This window comes from Trachypithecus francoisi, unplaced genomic scaffold (assembly GCF_009764315.1).
Source record: "Trachypithecus francoisi isolate TF-2019V2 unplaced genomic scaffold, Tfra_2.0 Lachesis_group2, whole genome shotgun sequence".
Classification (NCBI taxonomy): Eukaryota; Metazoa; Chordata; class Mammalia; order Primates; family Cercopithecidae; genus Trachypithecus; species Trachypithecus francoisi.
The window spans coordinates 138,208,214-138,227,282 of record NW_022681465.1 but is presented as its reverse complement, the minus strand read 5'-3'; the positions used below and the strand labels follow the sequence as shown (position 1 = coordinate 138,227,282).

The window sequence follows — 19,069 nt, the reverse complement described above, 5'->3', positions numbered from 1 at the left end:
ATTTCTGGAATTCCAGACCCCAGTTCCAAAATGATGTCAAAATTCAGGAAGTCTACATTTAATTATAACGTGAATCACCTATAAGACAGAAATCCAGCCGGGCGCGGTGGCTCAAGCCTGTAATCCCAGCACTTTGGGAGGCCGAGACGGGCGGATCACGAGGTCAGGAGATCAAGACCACCCTGGCTAACACGGTGAAACCCCGTCTCTACTAAAAAAAATACAGAAAACTAGCCGGGCGAGGTGGCGGGCGCCTGTAGTCCCAGCTACTCGGGAGGCTGAGGCAGGAGAATGGCGTAAACCCGGGAGGCGGAGCTTGCAGTGAGCTGAGATCCGGCCACTGCACTCCAGCCTGGGCGACAGAGCGAAACTCCGTCTCAACAAAAAAAAAAAAAAAAAAAAAAAAGACAGAAATCCAGACTTTCTACTGAGCAACTGCTTTGTTGTGATAACGGAAAGGTATTTTCCACGTCACCAAATGCGAGAGCTCTACCAACAGAAAAGCAACACTGGCAACTTATGGAGCTAACAATAAAGCTAAGTTACATATATCTATATAGGATAATAGAAAAATAAAATACATATGCATTTTAAATATACATATTAAACACGTACATACTTAATATATGTCTAAAAGCATCCCACTCCAACAGATGCCCTACACATAGGGTTTGCTTCTCATAAATATTTAAAATTGTTTAGAATCTGGGAACAGATTGAAAAAGGATTTTGTACTTTTGCAGTTTGCTTTTTTTTTTTTTTTTAAAGATGGCTGTTTCATAAATTAGTTCCCTATTCCTAACTTTGGAGAACCTGGTTTTTTCTTACCTTTCAAGGTCCAAATATAAAACTATAAACTTTCAATGTTGGACATTCTTGCTTTTTGAAAGGAAATTATTCCTCAATTCATGACCTGTGGGCCAGCTATCATGAATAATACACCCATAGCACTTGGGTTTCATGAATGTGATCCTTCTAAATCCTCCTGCATACTAGCTTTAGGTGACTTGAAGAGTTAAAAGCTGTCATTGTCATCAATATTTACTGTACATCGAACTCATTTAAAATGCTGTTAGAAATTGCTGACTGACAAGATTGTCACTGACAAAATTACCAGTTTAGGACAGATTCCGTGGGAAGGAAACTAGAATAATTGAAAGCTAAAACAGAGCTTAATGGTAGAGAAATTCTCAGAAACAAGGATGGACAGAGATCACAGAAAAGACAAGGAAGGACTCCTATTGTTTTTTCTGATTGTGAAGAGCTCTTTGTGCTTACCTATTTATCCTAAACAAAAAGGCATGACTAAAAATTTCCAGTGTATTACAAAGGATATTCTGTCTAATGTCAGGCTGGCTCTCAGGATGTTACAAACCTGCCCAGGTGTTAGACTTCTGATGAGACTGTGCCTTAAGGAGAGGAATGGCACTTTCCTACTAAAAACTACTGCCATCTGGGGAGCAAAGACTGGGAATAGAGAACTACAAGAACAAACCTGTCTAGTTATGACTTTGTGATCCAGAAGCCTCTTGACCTATTGGTACTAGAGCAGGTGCAACATTCTTTTCCTCTCTCTCCACTGAGCCACATAAAGAAGTCTACAGCACTTCCAATGCAAATCCCAACTTCACCGCTTCATCTCTTGGAGAATGAAGAATCCAAATGTATAACCCCTAAAACAGGATAGTAATTAAGTTTTGGAGCTACTTTACACTTCAATTCAATACATACTGATTGCATTCCAAGAACACTTCATATCTGCAAGAAAACCTGAAACCATATTTTCTTCTTTTTAACTCTGTCCAGCTACAAGCTCTGCTGCAGTGTATATATACAAATGCCATTAGCTTCAAAGAAGGAATAATATTTAGCCACTTGGTTAAAATTTCAAGTGTGCAAAATTTTCCACTGTGGAACTGGGAAATGTTGGACACCTGAAATCTTAACCTATTGGCTAGACATTCTTCTATCTACTTTCTCAATTAATCACTACTAAGACTCAGACCATTGGGAACACATATTCCTTTCTGATTTTTAGATACTTCTGCAAAAGCCATCGCTTCATACACACTATAGAAGAGAAGGTTTTCTTCTTCCTTTTTGCAATATTCTCCCTTGGTTAGGGAATCCCTCACAGAGGGATTGCACTGAGCCAGCAGAACCTGGATTCCAATGGCTTCATAATCTCTGCGAACTTCTTTTAGTGTGTGGATCCCTGCTGTATCTAAAAATTGAATTGCACTGCAGTCAATCACTATAGTATGCAGCTCCAAGGGATCATGGGAAAGTTGCACTGACATTTCATCCTGGATTCCACCAAGAGTCACTACTTCCTCTTTGATCTTTCTCTTTGCTGCCTTCTTCCAAGCCACCTTTATTAAGATTGGGTTGACAGTTTGTTTGTATAAAGCAGATTTAAAACATTCTTTGTTTATGTAATAGAGAGGGGCTACAAAGCGGAAAATCTTGATGCCTGGCTTAGTCTGAAGGTTCTTGTAAGCAGACACAGATTCAAAGACCTCAGACTCTTCCACCAAGCCAAGCAATGAACTCTTTGGCTTCTGAGTGCGGAGGATGACACAAAACATAGAAAAACAAACCCCAACAAGTAGGCCTATTTCAGTACTTAGCAGTGCAGAGGAGAGCATAGTAACGAACCAGATAACTGTATCCATTCTACTAATATTCCACATTTTGGGTAGATCCCTAAATTTACGAAGGGCTCCCCGTAGATTTACAATTGTGATCACAGCAAGGACACTTTTTTGAAGGGAATAGAATAAAGGAGCTATTACTAGGAGGACCAACAAAAGAACCAGGGCTGTTACCACACCAGAAAGCTGAGTTTGGCAGCCTGTTGATTCTTTAACCAATGTCTTTGCAAGAGCTGCACTAGTAGTAAAACAGTGGAAGAAGGAAGGGATGATATTACAGAAGCCAATGGCATACATTTCCTGGTTTGCTCTGACTGTGTAACCATGTTTCTTGGCAAACATCTCAGAAAGTGATACAGTGATAGCAAAACCAATGATGGAAATAGCTATTGCATCTACAGCCACACTAGGAATTAGGTTCCATTCTGGTACTTTGGGTGGCATAAACCCAGTGGGAATATGTCCAGCAATACTAGAATTATAATTCTCATGTAGTTTTCCAAAATGAGAGGCTAATGTGGCTGCCACAACAACAACAAGTTCAATAGGAATCGGTGCCTTAAGCTTGGACTTGAAGTGTTCATTGAGTTCTTTGGTTGGCAAAAGAACCAAAAGGCACAAAAGGCTGGTGATAAGATCACAGAGATTGGTCTTATGGATGTTTCTGAAGACATGTATCCACGTAGTGATGAGTGAGCCCACACCATTACTCCGAGGAAGGTTGAGCCCAAGGAGATACTTGGCCTGAGATGTAAGAATAGTGAAGGAGGCACCAGTGACAAATCCACTCAGCAAGGCATCTGAGAGGTAGACAGAAACAAAACCCACTTGAAAGAGGCCCATCGCTACCTGGAAGGAAGGATATAGAAATGTTAAATATAAATGGAAAAGAACTTCTAAAGTTTGTATTATCCTGATACTTCTTGCATGCAGACATATCATCAGAGCATCACAGAATGTCAGTGCTAGAATAAACACAATCATACATCAATCTTCTCGTTTTACAAATAGGAAAATTATGTTTAAAGGGCTAAGCAACTTGCCCAAGGTCACACTGTTACTTATTAGCCCAGGTGAGACAGGAACTTTAGATTTTTTTCTTTTCATACAATGTTTCTTAAACTTGAAAAGGTTCAGACCTCTTTTATTTTTATTTTTCATTCTTCCCATCACAAAGAACAGACTTCTTTTAAAAGAAAAACATTCTCAAGGATCCACAAGAAAACTTCAAATTGGAAAAAATTCTTCTAGTTAAGAAACCATGTATTTTCCTTAAATTACAAATCACTACTGTAAAAGTGAAGTCTTACTGCTTTCTTAGCCTCTTGGCTAAGAGCAAGTGTACAAGTGAAGTTTTAATTGGTAAAACAAAAAACCAGATTTACATCAAAATAGAATCACACTTTAGAAATTATTGTAGAATTATCTTTAACCTCATACTAAGAAACCATTCTCATGCAGTATATATGTACTTATGCCACACTGTCTCCCATATTAATAAAAATTCTAAAATTTTACTTCTTTATATTCTCCTCCATCTAATAAGTTTTCAGAATTGTTATGCCTTCCTTCTTCTTGGTAAGACATACTAACAAAAAGGCAAAAGTTGGCTGGGCGTGATGGCCCATGCCTGTAATCCCAGCATTGGGGGAGGCAGTGTTGGGAGGATCACTTGAGCCCAGGAGTTTGAGACCAACCTAGGTTGGTCATAGACAGACCCTGTCTCTTTATAAATAAATGGAAAAATAATAAATAAGTAGACTCTGAGAAGCACAGCTCTTCTTCATACCATCTTCACTCTCCCTCCCCACTCACCTGATCTCCAACTAAAGTGAGCTACTCTTCCCCTCCCCTTGTTGGTTTGAAATGCCTGCGTTAGAGAAGATTTAATCCTGGCACTGACTCCTGGATGCCAAAGCCAGTGGCATGATGATAATGACAGATTAGTGGATTCTATGGGAGACTCAAGAATTTGATTTCTTATCCTTTCTCCTGGCTGATATGAAACTGTGGTCCCCAGCTTCTTCCCTCCCTCTCCAACAATCCAAGACAACCACTACCTTTAGTAAGAGTCACTCAGTAGATCAGCAATTCTATTTTTTTTTTTTTTGAGACGGAGTCTTGCTCTGCCACCCAGGCTGGAGTGCAGTGGCCGGATCTCAGCTCACTGCAAGCTCCGCCTCCCGGGTTTATGCCATTCTCCTGCCTCAGCCTCCCGAGTAGCTGGGACTACAAGCGCCCGCCTCGTCGCCCAGCTAGTTTTTTGTATTTTTAAGTAGAGACAGGGTTTCGCCGTATTAGCCAGGATGGTCTCGATCTCCTGACCTCGTGATCCGCCCGTCTCGGCCTCCCAAAGTGCTGGGATTACAGGCTTGAGCCACCGCGCCCGGCCAGATCAGCAATTCTAATGGAAGGTAAGAGACATTTAGAATTTGAGGCTGGGTGTGGTGGCTCACACCTATAATCCCAGCACTTTGGGAGGCCAAGACGGGAGAATTGCTTGAGCTCAGGAGTTTGAAACTAGCCTGGGCAACATGGCAAAACCCTATCCCTACAAAAAAAAAAAAAAAAAAAAAAAAAAAAAAAATTAGCCAGGCATGGTAGCATGTGCCTGTAGTCCTAGCTACTCAGGAGGTTGAGGCAGAAGGATTGCTTGAGCCAGGGAGGCGGAGGTTGCAGTGAACTAAGATAGTGTCACTGCACTCCAGCCTGGGTGACAAAGTGAGACCCTGTCTCCAGAAAAAAAAAAAAAAAAAAAAAAAAGTGAAAAACTCCTGCACTCTCAACCCCCATTTTGTTACCTACTTGCCTCACTGCTAATGCTGACTCTGCCAATACCCAGCCACAAATAATCTCAAGCAAAGCCAAGATTTTCTGACATGTAAAATTAAGGAGTTGTACTGGGTGGTGGAGGTCCAATGAACCAGCCTTATGTTACTTGTGGAGTCAGGTTAGGGTTTGAATTTTGCCTCTACCCTTCATACATCCTGAACTCTCAATAAATGGTAGCTTTAATTATTGTGATTCCTACGATCCCTTACAGATATGAGATTTCATGTACTAGACTACTTTTCTAGAAATAACCAATTGTTTCATTGCTCCTTACCTGATAAACTCCAGCCATAAATGTTACAGTGCTGCCAACCATAATTGCATAGCAACTTTTGTCACATATCCTGCCTGATGTGTGATTTAATAACATGCTCCCATTTGAAACCATTCCTAAGGAAGGAGCACCATGGGCATTGTCATAGCCAGCTTTCTGTAGTTCTCGGTCAACTGTCTCACCAATCATAAGGCACAGTACTCCAAAAATGCCCACAGAGATGTGACGGGAGGTGCCCAAGAGGAAATAAATGATGCTGGCAAAAAAAGATGTGTACAGACCATAGACAGGTTCTTGGCCAGCCAGCAGGGAATAAGCAATGGACTGGGGCACCAATAATATGCCCACAATCAAGCCCGACATCATATCCCCTAAAATGTTTTTCTTTAGGTCGTATTTTGGGAGCCACTGCAAAACAGGAAGGAAACCTAAAATCATATTTTTGGCTTTGGCTGGACTGCACTGGCAATTCTTCTGCAGCTTCTTAATAACAAACTCCTTGAAGTTTGTATCTGATTTCTCTTGACACTCAATAAGGATCCTATGATAAGGCCTGCATTGATCATTGGTCTCAAATTGCTTGAAGTCAGTACTTGATTCCCTTTGAACCTCCAGATGGATCCCAGATGGAGAACTGTCATCTCCTTCAGTTGAGTCTCTGGGTGAAAGGTCATGTTGCTCTTTACTTTCTGAAGACATTTCTGGAGACAGATGGTTCAGCTTCCTACACCAGAGAAAATGCCAGTGTAAATACCAGTGTTCATCAATAAAGTAATTCTCAGTGCTCACATATACTAACAATTCTACTTGTCATTTCATGAGAGTTAAGAGGAATTCCGTTTTCGAATAGGTATCTTATGTCCCTTTTCCTTAATTGAGCCTCATTTGTCTTGGTTGGGGGGGAAAAAAAAAGACCAGAACCAGACCATAAATAGCCAAGTCAAAGCAAATAACTGGCTGGGTACAGGACTTCCCAAGAGTATAAACCATTAAGGATTCTTCTCCATATATGCCTGGCTCCCCAACAGTTTTTCCTCCGGAAAAGATGTAAGAGCAGCCTGTCTCCTTTCCATACATATGCTACCAGTGGTCTTCTTCTCAGGTTTTTCACCTCCCGGGCAGACTGCAAAACAGGATCTGGTCTTAACCCCTACCTTAACCTTAACCCCGACCTACCAGTCCCTGAAACAAGGAAGATGGTCCCTTTATATCTTCTGGTCCCTTTTTAAACAACCTGCTAAATGTTGAAAATAAATAGAAGAAAAACTAGTTCGCAACGTAAAGAGAAATGTTTTTGGCAATAAAAAGAAACGAAGGCAGAATGCATTTGCGTCTTTGAACAGTACTCCTTTGTTTGGTAGGAAAGAGGAGAGAAGTCGATATGAGGGTGCTGAATGTAAAGGGCATGAATAGGGTCGATGGGCCAAGTGTCTCATACATGCTGTAGAAGGTTTTGGTCTATTCCACTATGTTCTAGTACGGAGTCATCTGCCCTGTGGGCAGGGCCCACATTCATGCAAGATTCACTTTACTATTCTAAGTACACACTCTGAAACACAGGTTGAATAGAGAAATAATGTTGCCCTGCACTTCCACTTGGAGGCAATACAGGTGATCCTCCATCTCTGTGTCCTAGACTATAAAACGAATGCCATAAGATCTACCACTAGGAACTACAGGAAAGCAAAGGAGGTAAGAATAGCCAAAAAGAGAGAAAGGACAACAACAAATAATAAGTCTAATAACCAGAGAAAGAGAAGAAAATGAACCAGGCTCTCAAAGGAGCAGGGCATAAATTGTTTACCAACTACTTCATGAATTAGTGCCTTTACATAAGCTGTTTACTTAGCTTAGAATGGCCATCTACCTCTTTGCCTGTCATGATCCTAATAATTTTTTTAAAACCTAGTTACAATGCTACCTTTTCCGAAAGCACTAACCCATCTCCCCTAGCCCAAATGAAATACTACACCCTCTGTGTCCCACAGCATGTGGCACCTCCATCATAGTACTAACCACACCCTTGTATTAGTGAAGTAGGAATCGCTCTAGCTCCTGGAGGAAAGACAGGTGGTTCATCAGTGTAATCTGAATGTAATGTAGTAACGCTGAGATAGCAGGCTTACAAAACATTTGAATGAATGAATGAACAAATGAACAAACATTTGTGACTGTGGCCAGATAGAAACAATTCTTTTTTTTTGAGATAGAGTTTCACTCTGTCGCCCAGGCTGGAGTGCAGTGGTGCGATCTTGGCTCACTGCAACCTCCGCCTCCTGGGTTCAAGCAATTCTCCTATCTCAGCATCCTGAGTAGCTGGGATTACAGGTGCAAGCCACCACACCCGGCTAATTTTTGCATTCTTAGTAGAGACAGGGTTTCACCATATTGGTCAGGCTAGTCTCAAACTCCTAACCTCAGGTGATCCACCGCCTCAGCCTCCGAAAGTGCTGGGAATACAGGCACAAGCCACTGCGCCCAGCTGAGACAATATATTTTAGATGAAGGACTCAGGAAGTTTCTTGTTTTGGAACTGACAGAAAAATGGGCCCTTGTGAGGTTCTATAAACCTAATGTTACAAACTGCCAAAATCCAGGACCTATGACTTATTCAAGAACACAAGATATGTAAAAGTAACCCATATTCATTTTGTCTAGGTTTAACAAGAGTAAATATTTTAATGGTCTTCTAAAGTAGATAAGGAAAGAAAGAATAGACTTAGGTGACCACTGGCCCTGAGAAAATCAATCAGGTTGATGGATACACCCAGCAGCTCTTTGCTCCACAATGCAACCAGTCTGTGACTCTCCTGTCATTTCCTGCTTTCTTGAACTAGCTTGAGTGCACCAATGTCCTGTTTTGGAGAGCTCTTGGTGATTTCTGGGTCAAAAGTTTTTTCCAAACTTAAGATATGCAAAAGACACATAAGAAAAAACTAATAGAATCCAAATCTTGCCCTGTATGGCTGCTATCTGGGAAGAATATAGATAAAAATACTAGAAAGTAAAACAAAGAAATGGAAACTGTAAGAAAAGATCAAACAAGGAATGCTAAAAGTGAAAAACACAGTAACACAGATGATGAATGCCTCTGATAGGATCATTAGTAGACCTGAAAGCCAAAGAAAGAATCAATGAACTCAAAGACAGGTAAATAGAAATTACCTAAACTTAAATGCAGAAACAGTTTAAATAACAAAACAAAACAAAACAAAAAAACCCCAATATCAACAATGTAACATAACATCCAAGAGCTGTGGGACACATCAAAGTATCAAACACACGCATAATTAGAATACCAAAAGAGAGAGAATGGGCAGAAGAAATATTTCAAGATATAATGGCCAAGAAATTTCCAAAATTAATGAGAGACATCAAAATATAGATCCAAGTCACCTGAGGTCAGGAGGTCAACACCAGCCTGACCAACATGGTGAAACCCAGCCTCCACTAAAAATACAAAATTAGCCCGGTGTGGTGGCACACGCCTGTAATCCCAGCTACTCAGAAGGCTGAGGCAGGAGAATCGTTGGAACCCAGGAACTGGAGGTTGCAGTGAGCCAAGATCATGCCATTGCACTCCAGTCTGGGCAACAAGAGGAAAACTCCTTCTTAAGAAAAAAAAAAAGAAAGAAAGAAAGAAAAGAAAAGAAAAAAGGCCGGGCGCGGTGGCTCACGCCTGTAATCCCAACACTTTCGGAGGCCGAGGCAGGCGGATCACAAGGTCAAGAGATCAAGACCTTCCTGGCCAACATTGTGAAACCCTGTCTCTACTAAAAAAATACAAAAATGAGTTGGGCATGGTGGCGTGTGCCTGTAGTCCCAGCTACTCGGGAGGCTGAGGCAGGAGAATTGCTTGAACCAGGGAGGCAGAGGTTGCAGTGAGCCAAGATCGCACCACTGCACTCTAGCATGGCAACAAAGCAAGACTCCATCTCAAAAAAAAAAAAAAAAAAAAAAAAAAATATATATATATATATGTATGTGTATATATATATAAAATATATAATAAATATAATATATAATCTATCTTCAAGAATCTCAGAGAATTCCAAGAAGAGTAAATACAAAAACAAAAAGAAAACAAAAACCCTCACCTACACATATGACATTCAAGCTGCTGAAAACAAAGATAAAGAGAAAATCCTGAAGACAAAGAAAAAACATATATCACTTATTCAGAAACAAAAATAAGAATTATAGCAGACTTCTTATTGGAAATCATGGAGGCCAGAACATGATGGAGTGGTATCTTTATATCACAGAAATATGTATCTTTTTTAGAAATAGGGTCTTACCCTGTCACGCAGGCTGAAGTGCAGTGGCATGCAATTACGGCTCACTGTGGCCTCGAACTCCTGGGCTCAAGTGATTCTCCCACCTCAGCCTCCTGAGTAGCGAAGATTACAGGTGTGCACCACCACGCCTGGCTAATTTTTAAATTTTTTTTGTAGAGACATGCTCTTGCTACTAAGCTCCCCAGGTTGGTCCCCAAACTCTTGGCCTCAAGTGATCCTCCCACCCTGACCTCCCAAAGTGCTAGGATTACAGGTGTGAGCCACCCCGTCTGACCCCAGAAATATAACTTTTAACACAGAATTCTTTACCTAGAAAAAATATTTTAAAAGATAAGAGGCCAGGCTGATGGTGTGTGCCTGTGGTCCCAGCTACTTGGGAGGCTGAGATAGGAGGACTGCTTGAGCCTAAGAGGTTGAGGCTGCAATGAGCCATAGTCACACCGCTGCACTTTAGCCTGGGTGACAGAGAGAGACTCTGTCATATGAAATAAAATAAAATAAAATAAGAAAAAGAAATAAAAACTTTCTCAGATAAACACTGAGAGGATTTAAGGCCAGCCGACCAGCACCATATATATGTGGGCAGAAGGGGAGAGAGAGAGGAGGGGAGACAGGGAGAGAGAGAGGGAGTGGGAAGGAGAAGAGGAGAGAGGGAGAGAGAGAGAAACAGACAGAGAGACACACACAGACAGAGAGACAGTTTCAGGAAGGTTCTTCAGCCAAAAAGAATACACCAATCAGAAATTCAGTTCTACATAACAAAGTCCAGGAAATGGAACAAATGAAGATAACGTAAAATTCATTTTTTCAATTAAAAAATTTTTAATTGCTCTAAAACATAACTGTTTAAACCAAAAATGGGAATGTACTTTACAGCACATGCAAAATAAATGTGTGACAACAATCACACAGAATGAGAAGGGGAATTGGGAATTTTAAAGTTTTTAAAAATTTTTCTGATTATTATTATTTTTTAAATAGAGATGAAGTCTCACTATATTGCCCAGGCTGGTCTCAAACTCCTGGGCTCAAGTGATCCTCCTACTTTGGTCTCCCAAAGTGCTGGGATTACAGACATGAGCCACCATGCCCAGCAAACTATAAGGTCTTACATTAGATATGAAATGGTATCTTATTTGAACATAGGCTCTGATTAAAGATGTACATTTAAACCTAAGAGTAACCACTACATTTTTAAAAAGGTATAAATAATAATAGTGGAGATAAAATAGAATCATAAAAACCTCTCAACTCAAGAGAAAGTAGAAAAGGAAGATAAAACAAAAAAAACAGATGGAACAAATGGAAAACAGCTAGTAAGATGGTAGAGTTTAATTCAAACATATCATATTAAATACGAATGGTCTAAACATGCTAATTAAAGGTGGAGACTGTCAGATAGGATTAAAAAATAAGACTCAAGTATATGCTGTCTACTTGAAACCCACTTTAAATATAAAGACATACATAGGTTAAAAGTGAAAGGACTGGCTCAATTTAGTAATTTATTCAGCTTATAAATGACAGAGCAAGATAATAAAATGCATATTTTGGGATCCCAAGAATAGATCCTTTTTTAATATGGTACCATTCCTACCACCTATCTAATTAGCTTCTCTAATTTCAGATATTTCTGAACACCTTAAAACTCAGCTACTCTACATATTCCGGTTTCACCTAGCTGCTAAGCAAAGTGATCCAGTAATAATATCGACAATCTTGTTCCCAACTCTCCGTCTCTCTACATTCATGGCCATGGTCCCTTCCCATCTCTAGCTCTTAGAAACTTACGTATTCACTCAGAAACAGTCCAACAAGTAGAACTAATTCAGCCACCAGTCTGAACCCACAAAGTTCCATAATCATGCTTTGTTTTACCTCTGTATGTATGCTACAAACTCACTGCTAAATAAAACTAGAAGCTGCTGACTACTATGATTATGGCATCTAAGCAGAGGAGAAATCTGAAAGAGTTTAAGAGTAGTTTGTTTAGACAGTTTTTTTTTTTTTTTTTTTTTTTTGAGGCGGAGTCTTGCTCTGTCGCCCAGGCTGGAGTGCAGTGGCCGGATCTCAGCTCACTGCAAGCTCCGCCTCCCGGGTTCCCGCCATTCTCCTGCCTCAGCCTCCCAAGTAACTGGGACTACAGGCGCCCGCCACTCGCCCGGCTAGTTTTTTGTATTTTTTAGTAGAGACGGGGTTTCACTGTGTTCGCCAGGATGGTCTTGATCTCCTGACCTTGTGATCCGCCCGTCTCGGCCTCCCAAAGTGCTGGGATTACAGGCTTGAGCCACCGCGCCCGGCTGTTTAGACAGTTTTTAAGGGAGGAATGTATCTTAACCTGCGCTCTGAAGTCTAGGTCAGGTTTGAAAGGATGAGAGAAGACTTGGAATATGGGTGAGGGAGAAGAAAACACAAACAGCAATAGTTCTAATGTTAGAGGAACAGAATCAGAAATGAGAATGTTATGTTTAAAACGGAGAATGGGGAAGCGTCCAAGATAGCCGGATAGGAACAGCTCCAGTCTATAGCTCCCAGCTTGAGCGACGCAGAAGACGGGTGACTTCTGCATTTCCAACTGAGCTTTGAAGAGAGTAGTGGTTCTCCCAGCATGGAGTCTGAGATCTGAGAACAGACAGACTGCCTCCTCAAGTGGGTCTCTGACCCCCAAGTAGCCTAACTGGGGGGCACCTCACACTAGTGGCTGACTGATATCTTACATGGCCGGGTGCCCCTTTGAGACGAAGCTTCCAGAGGAACGATTAGGCAGCAACATTTGCTGTTCTGCAATATTTGCTGTTCTGCAGCCTCTGCTGGTGATACCCAGGCAAACAGGGTCTTGAGTGACCTCCAGCAAACTCCAACAGACCTGCAGCTGAGGGTCCTGACTGTTAGAAGGAAAACTAACAAACAGAAAGGACATCCACACCAAAACCCCATCTGTACGTCACCATCATCAAAGACCAAAGGTAGATAAAACCACAAAGATGGGGAGAAACCAGAGCAGAAAAGCTGAAAATTCTAAAAATCAGAGTGCTTCTTCTCCTCCAAAGGAATGCACCTCCTCGCCAGCAACAGAACAAAGATGGACGGAGAATGACTTTGATGAGTTGAGGGAAGAAAGCTTCAGACGATCAAACTTCTGCGAACTAAAGGAGGATGTTCAAACCCATCGCAAAGAAGCTAAAAACCTTGAAAAAAGATTAGATGAATGGCTAACTAGAATAACCAGTGTAGAGAAGTCCTTAAATGACCTGATAGAGATGAAAACCATGGCACAAGAACTACGTGACGCATGCACAAGCTTCAGTAGCGAATTCGATCAACTGGAAGAAAGGGTAACAGTGACTAAAGATCAAATGAGTGAAATGAAGCAAGAAGAGAAGTTTAGAGAAAAAAGAGTAAAAAGAAACGAACAAAGCCTCCAAGAAATATGTGAAAAGACCAAATCTACGTCTGATTGGGGTGCCTGAAAGTGACAGGGAGAATGGAACCAAGTTGGAAAACACTCTGCAGGATATTATCCAGGAGAACTTCCCCAACCTAGCAAGGCAGACCAACATTCAAATTCAGGAAATACAGAGAACGCTACAAAGATACTCCTCAAGAAGAGCAATTCCAAGACACCTGATTGTCAGATTCACCAAAGTTGAAATGAAGGAAAAAACGTTAAGGGCAGCCAGAGAGAAAGGTCGGGTTACCCACAAAGGGAAGCCCATCAGACTAACAGTGGATCTCTTGGCAGAAATGCTACAAGCCAGAAGAGAGTGGTGGCCAATATTCAACATTCTTAAAGAAAAGAATTTTCAACCCAGAATTTCATATCCAGCCAAACTAAGCTTCATTAGTGAAGGAGAAATAAAATCCTTTACAGACAAGCAAATGCTGAGAGATTGTGTCACCACCAGGCCTGCCTTACAAGAGCTCCTGAAGGAAGCACTAAACATGGAAAGGAACAACCGGTACCAGCCACTGCAAAAACATGCCAAATTGTAAAGACCATCGATACTAGGAAGAAACTGCATCAACTAACGAGCAAAATAACCAGCTAACATCGTAATGATAGGATCAAGTTCACACATAACAATATTAACCTTAAATGTAAATGGGCTAAATGTTCCAATTAAAAGAAACAGACTGGCAAATTGGATAAACAGTCAAGACCCATCAGTGTGCTGTATTCAGGAGACCCATCTCACATGCAGAGACACACATAGGCTCAAAACAAAAGGATGGAGGAAGATCTACCAAGCAAGTGGAAAACAAACAAACAAACAAAAAAAGCAGGGGTTGCCATCCTAGTCTCTGATAAAACAGACTTTAAACCAACAAAGATCAAAAGAGTTAAAGAAGGCCATTACATAATGGTAAAGGGATCAATTCAACAAGAAGAGCTAACTATCCTAAATATATATGCACCCAATACAGGAGCAACCAGATTCATAAAGCAAATCCTCGGAGACCTACAAAGAGACTTAAGATTTCCACACAATAATAATGGGAGAATTTAACACCCCACTGTCAACATTAGACAGATCAAAGAGATAGAAAGTTAACAAGGATATCCAGGAATTTAACTCAGCTCTGCACCAGGCGGACCTAATAGACTCTACAGAACCCTCCACCCTAAAGCAACAGAATATACATTCTTCTCAGCACCACATCACACTTATTCCAAAATTGACCACATAGTTGGAAGTAAAGCACTCCTCAGCAAATGTAAAAGAACAGAAATTACAACAAACTGTCTCTCAGACCACAGTGCAATCAAACTAGAACTCAGGATTAAGAAACTCACTCAAAACCGCTCAACTACATGGAAACTGAACAACCTGCTTCTGAATGATTACTGGGTACGTAACGAAATGAAGGCAGAAATAAATATGTTCTTTGAAACCAATGAGAACAAAGACACAACATACCAGAATCTCTGGGACACATTTAAAGCAGTGTGCAGAGGGAAATTTATAGCACTAAATGCCCACAATAGAAAGCAGGAAAGATCTAAAATTGACACCCTAACATCACAATTAAAAGAACTGAAGAAGCAAGAGCAAACACATTCAAAAGCTAGCAGAAGGCAAGAAATAACTAAGATCAGAGCAGAACTGAAGGAGATAGAGACACAAAAAACCCTTCAAAAAAATCAATGAATCCAGGAGTTGGTTTCTTGAAAAGATCAACAAAATTGATAGACCGCTAGCAAGACTAATAAAGAAGAAAAGAGAGAAGAATCAAACAGACGCAATAAAAAACGATAAAGGGGTTATCACCACTGACCCCACAGAAATACAAACTACCATCAGAGAATACTATAAACACCACTACATAAATAAACTAGAAAATCTAGAAGAAATGGATAAATTCCTAGACACATACACCCTCCCAAGACTAAAACAGGAAGAAGTTGAATCCCTGAATAGACCAATAACAGGCTCTGAAATTGAGGCAATAATTAATAGCCTACCAACCAAAAAACTCCAGGACCAGACGGATTCACAGCCGAATTCTACCAGAGGTACAAGGAGGAGTTGGTACCATTCCTTCTGAAACTATTCCAATCAATAGAAAAAGAGGGAATCCTCCCTAACTCATTTTATGAGGCCAACATCATCCTGATACCAAAGCCTGGCAGAGACACAGCAAAAAAAGAGAATTTTAGACGAATATCCCTGATGAACATCGACACAAAAATCCTCAATAAAATACTGGCAAACCGAATCCAGCAGCACATCAAAAAGCTTATCTACCATGATCAAGTGGGCTTCAGCCCTGGGATGCAAGGCTGGTTCAACATACACAAATCAATAAACGTAATCCATCATATAAACAGAACCAAAGACAAAAACCACATGATTATCTCAATAGATGCAGAAAAGGCCTTTGACAAAATTCAACAGCCCTTCACGCTAAAAACTATCAATAAATTAGGTATTGATGGGACGTATCTCAAAATAATAAGAGCTATTTATGACAAACCCACAGCCAATATCATACTGAATGGGCAAAAACTGGAAGCATTCCCTTTGAAAACTGGCACAAGACAGGGATGCCCTCTCTCACTACTCCTATTCAACACAGTGTTGGAAGTTCTGGCCAGCGCAATCAGGCAGGAGAAAGAAATAAAGGGTATTCAATTAGGAAAACAGGAAGTCAAATTGTCCCTGTTTGCAGATGACATGATATATTTAGAAAACCCCATCATCTCAGCTTAAAATCTCCTTAAGCTGATAAGCAACTTCAGCAAAGTCTCAGGATACAAAATCAATGTGCAAAAATCACAAGCATTCCTATACACCAATAACAGACAAACAGAGAGCCAAATCATGAGTGAACTCCCATTCACAACTGCTTCAAAGAGAATAAAATACCTAGGAATTCAACTTATAAGGGATGTGAAGGACTGCTTCAAGGAGAACTACAAACCACTGCTCAACGAAATAAAAGAGGACACAAATGGAAGAACATTCCATGCTCATGGCTAGGAAGAATCAATATCATGAAAATGCCCATACTGCCCAAGGTAATTTATAGATTCAATGCCATCCCCATCAAGCTACCAATGATTTTCTTCACAGAATTGGAAAAAACTACTTTAAAGTTCATATGGAACCAAAAAAGAGCCCGCATTGCCAAGACAATCCTAAGCCAAAAGAACAAAGCTGGAGGCATCATGCTACCTGACTTCAAACTATATTACAAGGCTACAGTAACCAAAACAGCATGGTACTGGTACCAAAACAGAGATACAGACCAATGGAACAGAACAGAGCCCTCAGAAATAACACCACACCTCTACAACCATCTGATCTTTGACAAATCTGAGAGAAACAAGAAATGGGGAAAGGATTCCCTATTTAATAAATGGTGCTGGGAAAACTGGCTAGCCATATGTAGAAAGCTGAAACTGGATCCCTTCCTTATACCTAATACAAAAATTAATTCAAGATGGATTAAAGACTTAAATGTTAGACCTAAAACCATAAAAACCCTAGAAGAAAACCTAGGCAATACCATTCAGGATACAGGCATAGGCAATGACTTCAGACTAAAACACCAAAAGCAATGGCAACAAAAGCCAAAATTGAGAAATGGGATCTAATTAAACTAAAGAGCTTCTGCACAGCAAAATAAACTACCATGAGTGAAGAGGCAACCTACAGAATGGGAGAAAAGTTTTGTAATCTACCCATCTGACAAAGGGCTAATACCCAGAACCTACAAAGAATGCAAACAAATTTACAAGAAAAAATCAAACAACCCCATCAAAAAGTGGGCGAAGGATATGAACAGACACTTCTCAAAAGAAGACATTTATGCAGCCAACAGACACATGAAAAAATGCTCATCATCACTGGCCATCAGAAAAATGCAAATCAAAACCACAATGCAATACCATCTCACACCAGTTAGAATGGCGATCATTAAAAAGTCAGGCAACAACAGGTGCTGGAGAGGATGTGGAGAAATAGGAACACTTTTACACTGTTGGTGGGACTGTAAACTAGTTCAACTATTGTGGAAGACAGGGTGGCAATTCTCAAGGATCTAGAACTAGAAATACCATTTGACCCAGCCATCCCATTACTGGGTATATACCCAAAGAATTACAAATCATGCTGCTATAAAGACACATGCACACGTATGTTCACTGCAGCACTATTCACAATAGCAAAGACTTGGAACCAATTCAAATGCCCACCAATGATAGACTGGGTTAAGAAAATGTGGCACATATACACCATGGAATACTATGCAGCCATAAAAAGGATGAGTTCATGTCCTTTGTAGGGACATGGATGAAACTGGAAACCATCATTCTTAGCAAACTATTGCAAGGACAGAAAACCAAACACCGCATGTTCTCACTCCCAGTTGGGAATTGAACAATGAGAACACTGGGACACAGGAAGGGGAACATCACACACCGGGGCCTGTCATGGGCTGGTGGGACGGGGGAGGGATAGCATTAGGAGATATACCTAATGTAAAACGAGTTAATGGGTGCAGCACACCAACATGGCACATGTATACATATGTAACAAACCTGCACATTGTGCACATGTACCCTGGAACTTAAATTAAAAAACAAACAAATAAACAAAAAAAAAAAACAGAACGGTTATGGGGGATTAGTGGGAGAGGAGACTACAAAGGTACCTGAGGGGGATTCTGGAGGGCCCTTTATGCCAGGTTAAGAAAGTTAGACTTAAACTGTATGCAATACATAGGCCCTAAAAGTTTTTGAGAAAGTCACTTACTCTATCACTCATTTGGCAAGTAATTATATATCTTTTGGTCTGATGTTATATTATTTCATTCTTTTTCCACTAAAGCAATTAGTATTTTACCTTTTGTCTTTTACAGATAAAAAATAGTTGAAAGTGGTTTTAGACAAACAAAACTAGGCCAGGCACAGTGGCTCACACCTGTAATCCCAGCACTTTGGGAGGCTGAGGCGGGTAGATTGCTTGAGGCCAGGAGTTCGAGATCGGCCTGAGCAATATGATGAAAACCCGTCTCTACTGAAAATAGAAAAGTCAGCCAGGCGTGGTGGTGCATGCCTGTAATCCCAGCTACTCAGGAGGCTGAGGCAGGAGAATCGCTTGAACCTAGGAGGTGGAGGCTGAAGTGAGCTAAGATCACGCCACTGCACTCCAGCCTGGGTGACAGAATGAGACCTTGTCAAAAAAAAAAAAAAGAAAAAGAAAAAGAAAAAGAAAACTAAACTATAAACAGGTATAACCAAGACAGATTCTCCATGTATATAGTACCATCTGATCCTCTAACTCACTGTTGTCAGACAAGTCCAGGGAAGATCACAGCACTATGAAGGCCCAGGGAGGCCAAGGAGGAACAAAGCCTTCTGTATTCCTCTCCATTTCATTCACTGATGCCTACAACCAGGATGGCACAGGCTACTTTCCAGGCCCTTGCCCTAGACTAAGAAATTAATACTGTGAGAGGACTGATCCTTTGGAGGAAAAGGATCCTTTGGAGGAAAAGGATCCTTT

At 40.7% G+C, this 19,069-nt stretch overlaps 1 protein-coding gene across 1 annotated transcript in view; it reads right to left on the bottom strand.

Moving 5' to 3' along the window:
- Positions 1-748: 748 nt before the first annotated feature.
- The window catches only part of SLC26A2 (solute carrier family 26 member 2), a 28,753-nt gene continuing 10,432 nt past the window's right edge, over positions 749-19,069 (bottom strand). The window contains exons 2-3 of the mRNA XM_033180555.1: positions 5,761-6,484; positions 749-3,503 (exon numbers count right to left, since the gene is read on the bottom strand). Of these exons, the coding sequence (XP_033036446.1) occupies positions 1,983-3,503; positions 5,761-6,459 (2,220 nt within the window). The 5' untranslated portion in view covers positions 6,460-6,484 and the 3' untranslated portion in view covers positions 749-1,982. The remainder of the gene's footprint in view (positions 3,504-5,760; positions 6,485-19,069) is intronic.